Source organism: Macrobrachium nipponense, chromosome 27, assembly GCF_015104395.2.
Source record: "Macrobrachium nipponense isolate FS-2020 chromosome 27, ASM1510439v2, whole genome shotgun sequence".
NCBI classification, from domain to species: domain Eukaryota; kingdom Metazoa; phylum Arthropoda; class Malacostraca; order Decapoda; family Palaemonidae; genus Macrobrachium; species Macrobrachium nipponense.
Genome location: NC_087216.1, coordinates 7,318,698 through 7,328,425, shown reverse-complemented (window position 1 = coordinate 7,328,425; position 9,728 = coordinate 7,318,698). Strand labels below are relative to the sequence as shown.

At 42.5% G+C, this 9,728-nt stretch overlaps 1 protein-coding gene across 1 annotated transcript in view; it reads left to right on the top strand.

Moving 5' to 3' along the window:
* The window catches only part of LOC135200529 (uncharacterized), a 10,899-nt gene extending 2,320 nt beyond the window's left edge, over positions 1–8,579 (top strand). Inside the window, exons 2-4 of the mRNA XM_064229175.1 lie at positions 1,516–1,784; positions 2,488–2,592; positions 8,235–8,579. Of these exons, the coding sequence (XP_064085245.1) occupies positions 1,516–1,784; positions 2,488–2,592; positions 8,235–8,403 (543 nt within the window). The 3' untranslated portion in view covers positions 8,404–8,579. The remainder of the gene's footprint in view (positions 1–1,515; positions 1,785–2,487; positions 2,593–8,234) is intronic.
* Positions 8,580–9,728: the final 1,149 nt, after the last annotated feature.

Genomic DNA, 9,728 nt, shown 5'->3' with positions numbered 1-9,728 from the left:
TCGGTAGTTTTTGGGGAGGGAGATAGATTCGCTGGGCGGTAGAGATGTTACAATGAAAGGTCCGGGAATTCATGAAGTGCAGTTTTGTGTAAGAGAGAGATGAGTGCGGATAGGCACGTGTTAGCATATTAGGTGTCTGGAATAGTTGCTGCTTCTGTGATTCAGCGCTGTGTGAAAATGTGTTAAATTATCTCGGCCGAATTGTTAAGGTTTAAAACTTATTTTTCTTGAGGCTCACAGACCCGAGCTATTGATGAGGACCATCCTCATAATGATATGGATTACCGTAACCAGATTGTAAGTGTCACGGGTAAGTCATGTTCTGATCAGATCCAGGTGATGACGTGATGAATGCCTCTTTAATGCCATACTTCGTTACTGATAATGAAAGTCGGGCGGTAGTGTACGGAATACGTATACCAGTCTAACGATCGCCGTTAGAAGGATCAGCGTATGCCAGGGTACACGTGTTCAATGAGATATCCGGTCTATTACCGTCAGTTTCCATTTCAGCGCTGAATGGCCTCATAAAAATCCCAGTGCTTGGCCTTAGGCCTAAATTCCATATTCCATATCCATATCTGTACTCCATATCAGGTCGTACCCAAAAGATTAAATATTCATGATTATCATTGATACACATAAATCTCTTCGTCCTGTGCTTCTGTGTCTTATTTTCACATTCCAGTAATCGCTGCTCGATCCCCCCCCCCCCCCCCCCCCCCCTCCCACAACCCTACTCCCAGTCCCGTCAGCGCAAGGTAGCTACTGCTGTGACAATGTATAGTCTACTGCACCATCAGACATGTGGTCTAGAAGATACCACCTCATTTGCCTTGACCTCACTGACACCTCAACTATAGATCTGAACTTTTGTTACTTCCTTACACAACTACCGATTCTTAAGCTCATTTAAACAGAGAACAGGTTATAGAAATAATGTCCAAAACGCTCCCCGAGTGTTGAGAAACAAGCTGTAGTTTTGTCGAACTAATAGAGCAAGCACGCTTACTCATTAGGGTTGTTGCCAATACTCACTGACTGAATAATTTCGTCCACCGATAACCTCGACCTCAGTCCCTGTCCCGCTTTGTGATCCGGTATAGTCTGCTATCATGTGCACATATTATGCTATCATGTACACATATTCCGCTATCATTTACAAATATGATTCTCCGATCATTTACGCATATCATTTTGTTATCATTTACACATACCTTTCTTCCATCATTTACGCATATTCTGCTACCATTTACACATATAATTCTCTTATCATTAACACATGTAATTCTGCCATCATTTATACATATAATTCTGTTATTTACACATGTAATTTTGCTATCATTTACACATATAATTCTGCTTTTTACACATGTAATTCTGCTATAATTTACACATATAATTCTGCTATAATTTACACGTAATTCTGTTATCTTGAGACAGTACCATTGAAATGTTTTCCTTCGTGTTCCTCTTCTTCTTCTTCTTATTTTTTTCCTCGTTGTCCACAAACAGGTCAAATGGTCCATCAACTTCCCCTACGACACCTACTCCGAATACAAGGCGAAGTGGCAGGTGGCGTTCACCTCCAGGCTTCCCTTCCCGGCGCCCTTTTACGTCGCCAGAAGTCTCAAAGGCAGACCGGATCACGTCTCCTCCGAAGACTTCAATCACAATTCCCTCGACTACCGCAACGACACCGCCAGAATTCCCGACGTCCCCCAGAGCGCAGCCCGGAGAGAAAAGACTGCCATCTATAAAAATCTCGAAGGCGCTTTTGAAAAGTAAGCTCTCTCTCTCTCTCTCTCTCTCTCTCTCTCGGTAGTTACGTATTCTTGACGAGAGAACAATAGTGAAGGTGTTATCTATCTACAGCCATCAAGGGGAAGTATTGAGACATTGAGACAGGAAAATAGATGGGTAAGGAATTACAAACCTCATTAATATCACGCATAAACATACGCGCGCGCGCACACACACACACACACAAGCACGCTATATATACAGAAGAGAGATGGCCCCTTCGAAAGCTGAATCATTTTAATTTTCCTGCTTTTGGGGGTTTTAGAAAATTTTACACGCACAATATATATATATATTATATATATATATATATATATATATATATATATATGTACATACACATACATATACATATACATATACATACATACATACATACATACATACATACTTACATACATACATACATACAAACTAGTTAGCCGACACATGATTAATAACATTACATTAGGCGCATACAGCGAAGAATTCTAGTGATTGTATGTTCATGTAATCATTTAATCTATTTATAAGGTAATTTATTGAACAATTCATCCTTTGATGTATATATTTCTTTTGCGTTTTATCAGTCTTCAGCTTCGACTGTTCTTCCATTTACCAAGTGCTTTATTCTATACATGCTCTAGCCATACACTTTATATTATACATGCTCTCTACATAGACGCTAAAGAAGATCTGTTTCAGGGTCGGGGGCCACGGGCGGCACTGTCTGTTGCGAGCCATTTGCGACATCGCAGAGGCGCCCTTTGACCAGGGCTTCGTAGGAGAGATGATCAACTCCATTTTGACGTAAGCACATTCCTTCAAACACCACTTGGTTTTTATTTGCTACTTACGTATGTCTGCACTTCACAGAATTGTTTATTTTTTTATATTCTTTGACATCAAGACTTTTTGTTTCTTTTTTAATTGCTGACAGTAAATTTGACGCGTTTTCCCTAATTGCGGATGCTTGATTACTTGCCATAGAAAACTTGTAAATTTATCTGTGTTTTTTTTCACCATTATTATTATTATTATTATTATTATTATTATTATTATTATTATTATTATTATTATTATTATTTTCCACGAAGCGCAGACATCTGTTAGAATCAAGGGTAAAAGTTCATTAATGACCTTCAAAGCATGCTTCCACATAACTTAATAGGGCCAACTCAACGATTCCTGTCAAAAGACACCCTTTTACAATAGGGCCAACTCCAACGATTCCTGTCAAAAGACACCCTTTTACAATAGGGCCAACTCCAACGATTCCCGTCAAAAGACACCCTTTTACAATAGGGCCAACTCCAACGATTCCCGTCAAAAGACACCCTTTTACAATAGGGCCAACTCCAACGATTCCTGTCAAAAGACACCCTTTTACAATAGGGCCAACTCAACGATTCCTGTCAAAAGACACCCTTTTACAATAGGGCCAACCCCAACGATTCCTGTCAAAAGACACCCTTTTACAATAAGGCCAACTCCAACCATTCCTGTCAAAAGACACCCTTTTACATTAGGGCCAACTCCAACGATTCCTGTCAAAAGACACCCATTTACCAATAGGGCCAACTCCAACGATCCGTCAAAAGACAGCCTTTTACAATAGGGGCCAACTCCAACGATTCCCGTCAAAAGACACCCTTTTACAATAGGGCCAACTACCAACGATTTCCCGTCAAAAGACACCCTTTTACAATAGGGCCAGCTCCAACGATTCCTGTCAAAAGACACCCTTTTACAATAGGGCAGGGGCCAACTCCAACGATTCCGTCAAAAGACACCCTTTTTTTTACAATAGGGCAAACAACCAACGATTCCTGTCAAAAGACACCCCCCTTTTACAATAGGGCCAACTCCAACGATTCCTGTCAAAAGACACCCTTGTACAATAGGGCCAACTCCAACGATTCCCGTCAAATCACACCCTTTTACAATAAGGCCACCTCCAACGATTCCCGTCAAAAGACACCCTTTTACAATAGGGCCAACTCCAACGATTCCCGTCAAAAGACACCCTTTTACAATAGGGCCAACTCCAACGATTCCCGTCAGAAGACACCCTTTTACATTAGGGCCAACTCCAACGATTCCCGTCAAAAGACACCCTTTTACAATAGGGCCAACTCCAACGATTCCCGTCAAAAGACACCCTTTTACAATAGGGCCAACTCCAACGATTCCCGTCAAAAGACACCCTTTTACAATAGGGCCAACTCCAACGATTCCCGTCAAAAGACACCCTTTTACAATAGGGCCAACGCCAACGATTCCCGTCAAAAGACACCCTTTTACAATAGGGCCAACTCCAACCGATTCCCGTCAAAAGACACCCTTTTACAATAGGCCAACTCCAACGATTCCTGTCAAAAGACACCTTTTACAATAGGGCCAACTCCAACGATTCCTGTCAAAAGACACCCTTTACAATAGGGCCAACTCCAACGATTCCTGTCAAAAGACACCCTTTTACAATAGGGCCAACTCCAACGATTCCCGTCAAAAGACACCCTTTTACAATAGGGCCAACTCCAACGATTCCTGTCAAAAGACACCCTTTTACAATAGGGCCAACTCCAACGATTCCCGTCAAAAGACACCCTTTTATTCCTGTCAAAAGACACCCTTTTACAATAGGGCCAACTCCAACGATTTCCGTCAAAAGACACCCTTTTACATTAAGGCCAACTCCAACGATTCCCGTCAAAAGACACCCTTTTACAATAGGGGCCAACTCCAACGATTCCCGTCAAAAGACACCCTTTTACATTAGGGCCAATGCCAACGATTCCCGTCAAAAGACACTCTTTTACAATAGGGCCAACTCCAACGATTCCCGTAGGGCCAACTCCAATGATTCCTGTCAAAAGACACCCTTTTACAATAGGGCCAACTCCAACGATTCCCGTCAAAAGACACCCTTTTACATTAGGGCCAACGCCAACGATTCCGTCAAAAGACACCCTTTTTACAATAGGGCCAACTCCAACGATTCCCGTCAAAAGACACCCTTTTACAATAGGGCCAACTCCAACGATTCCCGTCAAAAGACGCCCTTTTACAATAGGGCCAACTCCAACGATTCCCGTCAAAAGACACCTTTTTACAATAGGGCCAACTCCAATGATTCCTGTCAAAAGACACCCTTTTACAATAGGGCCAACTCCAACGATTCCCGTCAAAAGACACCCTTTTACATTAGGGCCAACTCCAACGATTCCTGTCAAAAGACACCCTTTTACAATAGGGCCAACTCCAACGATTCCTGTCAAAAGAAACCCTTTTACAATAGGGCCAACCCCAACGATTCCTGTCAAAAAACACCCTTTTACAATAAGGCCAACTCCAACGATTCCTGTCAAAAGACACCCTTTTACAATAGGGCCAACTCCAACGATTCCCGTCAAAAGACACCCTTTTACATTAGGGCCAACTCCAACGATTCCCGTCAAAAGACACCCTTTTACAATAGGGCCAACTCCAACGATTCCTGTCAAAAGACACCCTTTTACAATAGGGCCAACTCCAACGATTCCCGTCAAAAGACACCCTTTTACAATAGGGCCAACTCCAACGATTCCCGTCAAAAGACACCCTTTTACAATAGGGCCAACTCCAACGATTCCCGTCAAAAGACACCCTTTTACAATAGGGCCAACTCCAATGATTCCTGTCAAAGACACCCTTTTACAATAGGGCCAACTCCAACGATTCTGTCAAAAGACACCCTTTTACAATAGGGCCAACCCCAACGATCCCGTCAAAAGACACCCTTTTACATTAGGGCCAACTCCAACGATTCCCGTCAAAAGACACCCTTTTACAATAGGGCCAACTCCAACGATTCCCGTAGGGCCAACTCCAACGATTCCTGTCAAAAGACACCCTTTTACAATAGGGCCAACTCCAACGATTCCTGTCAAAAGACACCCTTTTACATTAGGGCCAGCTCCAATGATTCCCGTCAAAAGACACCCTTTTACAATAGGGCCAACTCCAACGATTCCCGTCAAAAGACACCCTTTTACAATAGGGCCAACTCCAACGATTCCCGTCAAAAGACACCCTTTTACATTAGGGCCAACTCCAACGATTCCCGTCAAAAGACACCCTTTTACAATAGGGCCAACTCCAACGATTCCTGTCAAAAGACACCCTTTTACAATAGGGCCAACTCCAACGATTCCTGTCAAAAGACACCCTTTTACAATAGGGCCAACTCCAACGATTCCTGTCAAAAGACACCCTTTTACAATAGGGCCAACTCCAACGATTCCCGTCAAAAGACGCCCTTTTACAACAGGGCCAACTCCAACGATTCCTGTCAAAAGACGCCCTTTTACAATAGGGCCAACTCCAACGATTCCTGTCAAAAGACACCCTTTTACAATAGGGCCAACTCCAACGATTCCTGTCAAAAGACACCCTTTTACAATAGGGCCAACTCCAACGATTCCTGTCAAAAGACACCCTTTTACAATAGGGCCAACTCCAACGATTCCTGGTCAAAAGACCCTTTTACATTAGGGCCAACTCCAACGATTTCCCGTCAAAAAGACACCCTTGTACAATAGGGCCAACTCCAATGATTCCTGTCAAAAGACAACCCTTTTACATTAGGGTCAAACTCCAACGTTCCTGCAAAAGACACCCTTTTACAATAGGGGCAACTCCAACGATTCCCGTCAAAAGACACCCTTTTACAAAAGGGCCAACCCTTTTTTACGATTCCTGTCAAAAGAACCCTTTTACATTTGTCAAAACGACACCCTTTTACAATAGGGCCAACTCCAAAGATTCCTGGCAAAAAGACCCTTTTACAATAGGGCCAACCCAACGATTCTCAAAAGACACCCTTTTACAATAGCCACTCCAACGATTCCCGCAAAAGACCCCTTTTACATTAGGGCCAATCCAACGATTCCTGTCAAAAAGACGCCCTTTTACAATAGGGCCACTCCAACGATTCCCGTCAAAAGACGCCCTTTTACAATAGGGCCAACTTCCAACGATTCCCGTCTTTAAAAAGACGCCCTTTTACAATAGGGCCACTCCAACGATTCCCTCAAAAGACCCCCATTTTACATAGGGCCAAACTCCAAAACGATTCCCGTCAAAAGACGCCCTTTTACAATGGGCCAATCCAAGATTCAACCCGTCAAAAGCCACGCCATTCCTCGTCAAAAGACACCCTTTTTACAATAGGGCCAACTCCAACGATTCCGTCAAAAGTTTTACAGGGAACCCTTTTACAAAAGACCACTCACGATGGGCCCTCAACGTCAAAAGACCCTTTTACATAGGGCCAACTCCAACGATTCCCGTCAAAAGACACCCAAAATTGTACAATAGGGCCAACTAACGATCAAAAGTAGGGCCAACTCCAACGATTCCCGTCAAAAGACACCCTTTTACATTAGGGCCAACTCCAACGATTCCCGTCAAAAGACCCTTTTTACAATAGGGCCACCTCCCACAATAGGGCCAACTCCAAACTTCCCTGTCAAAAGACCACTCCAACAATAGGGCCAACTCCAACGATTCCCTGTCAAAGACACCCTTTTACAATAATCCATAGCAAACCCTCCAACTCCAACGATTCCTGTCAAAAGACGCCCTTTTACAATAGGGCCCACTCCAACGATTCCCGTCAAAAACACCTTTTACAATAGGGCCAACTCCAACGATTCCCGTCAAAAGACACTTTTACAATAGGGCCAACTCCAACGATTCCCGTCAAAAGACACTCTTTTACAATAGGGCCAACTCCAACGATTCCCGTCAAAAGACACCCTTTTTACATTATTGGGCCAACTCCAACGATTCCCGTCAAAAGACACCCTTTTACAATAGGGTCCAACTCCAACTGATTCCCATCAAAAGACACCCTTTCACAATAGGGCCAACTCCAACGATTCCTGTCCAAAAGACACCCTTTTACAATAGGGCCAACTCCAACGATTCCCGTCAAAGACACTCTTTTACAATAGGGCCAACTCCAACGATTCCCGTTCCAAAAGACAAAAACCCTTTTACATTAGGGCCAACTCCAACGATTCCTGTCAAAAGACACCCTTCTACAATAGGGCCAACTCCAACGATTCCCGTCAAAAGACACCCTTTTACAATAGGGCCAATTCCAACGATTCCTGTCAAAAGACACCCTTTTACAATAGGCCAACTCCAACGATTCCCGTCAAAGAACACCCTTGTTTACAATAGGGCCAACTCCAACGTTTTCCTGTCCAAAAGACACCCTTTTTACAATAGGGCCAAACTCCAACGATTCCCGTCAAAAGGCACCCTTTCACAATAGGGCCAATTCCAACGATTCCCGTCAAAAGGCACCCTTTTACAGTCGTTGAGCATTGAAAATTATACCCACACCTAAAAAACTTAGGTTAACTCGCTTGAGCAACATATCCTTCACTTCTTTACTCCAGAGCTTCGATCGTCGGCCATCCAGAGGACCCGGAGGAGAGCGAAGAATACGAGTCGTACCTTCAGGCCGAACTGCACGGCAAGCTGCACGGAGACTGCGCTCAGAGATACGTCAAGTGCAAAGTCTCCCCATTCGACGTCGTCCCGAAGCTTTTGAAATTCTTGGTGTAAGGAGCATGGGGAACTTACTCGGGTTTTTTTTTAAAGACCCACCTTTAAATGGCATTGTATTTTTTATGTGTAAGCTGATGGAAACTTTGTAAATGAATGAGAGAAGTATTGATACTAAGAGAGAGACGGGTAGTAACTTCGGGCATTGCGTTGACTGAAAGAGAATTTCTCTTCATCGAAATATTATACCTATATTAACTATATATATATATATATATATATATATATATATATATATATATATATATGTGTGTGTGTGTGTGTGTGTGTGTATGTATGTATATATATATGTGTGTGTGTGTGTGTGTGTGTCCTTTTAGAATGTAAAGTAGGTTAATCAGTCTAATTTTCATTGTGGCATTAAATGCATGCAGTTGTTACTATAATCCCCATCTATTGTTGATGACGTCATGATAGAAAAGCGACCCCCTCCCGCCAGTGGAATCTCCTGATGACAGACCCCATTTACTGGTTTTAACTGGATACAGGACATTCCCGGCTACCAGGCGAGCTGTGATATGGCAAGATGCTTCTTCCCCCTTTTTGTGTGACCTGGATGAGAGACAGCCAAGGGTGAATGAACTATATAGGTGCCATTTAGCTGTGCGTGCTTGAGGCAAAGAGGGTCTGGATGCTTATTGGCTGAGCGTTCTGATGGACATGAGGAGGTCTGGTTAGTGCTGTAGTGTCTATCTCAACTGAGTGCTTACGACAGGTTTTTTTTTTTTTTTTTATCTCAAGCATATTCTGTGATCGCCATTTACATCATGCATCCATTGTGATTGATCTTTTCAGATCAGTTTAAAGTCTCTGCAGTACACAATAGCTGTGTCTTGTGTATTTTTGTCGCCTTTGTTGTCAGCTTGAGCAACCTAATCTGCAGGTTATTTTTATTAATGAAGATCACGTGTGTTTAAGTGCATCACAAAATGTAGATTACTGGGTTTTACACAGACCCAGTTTGAAGTCTGATAAACATTTGCTTCAGTTATTTCAGGGTCCATAGTTCTCCACTTCCGCAGTCATTTCCACCACAACACACACACATACACACACACAGACACACACACACACACAAATATATATATATATATATATATATATATATATATATATAATAATATCTGTGTGTGTATTGCATATACACATATTTACTTGTATATACATATATTAATCTGGTGCCCTCAACATTGAGTGGTTGTAGAAAAAACAAAATAATGACCACTACAACATTCATATTTAAAATGCTGAATTTACACAGATTTACATTTACACAGATGGGTCATCATCAGTAAGTCATACCAGCCTGGGTATTTAAGGCAAGT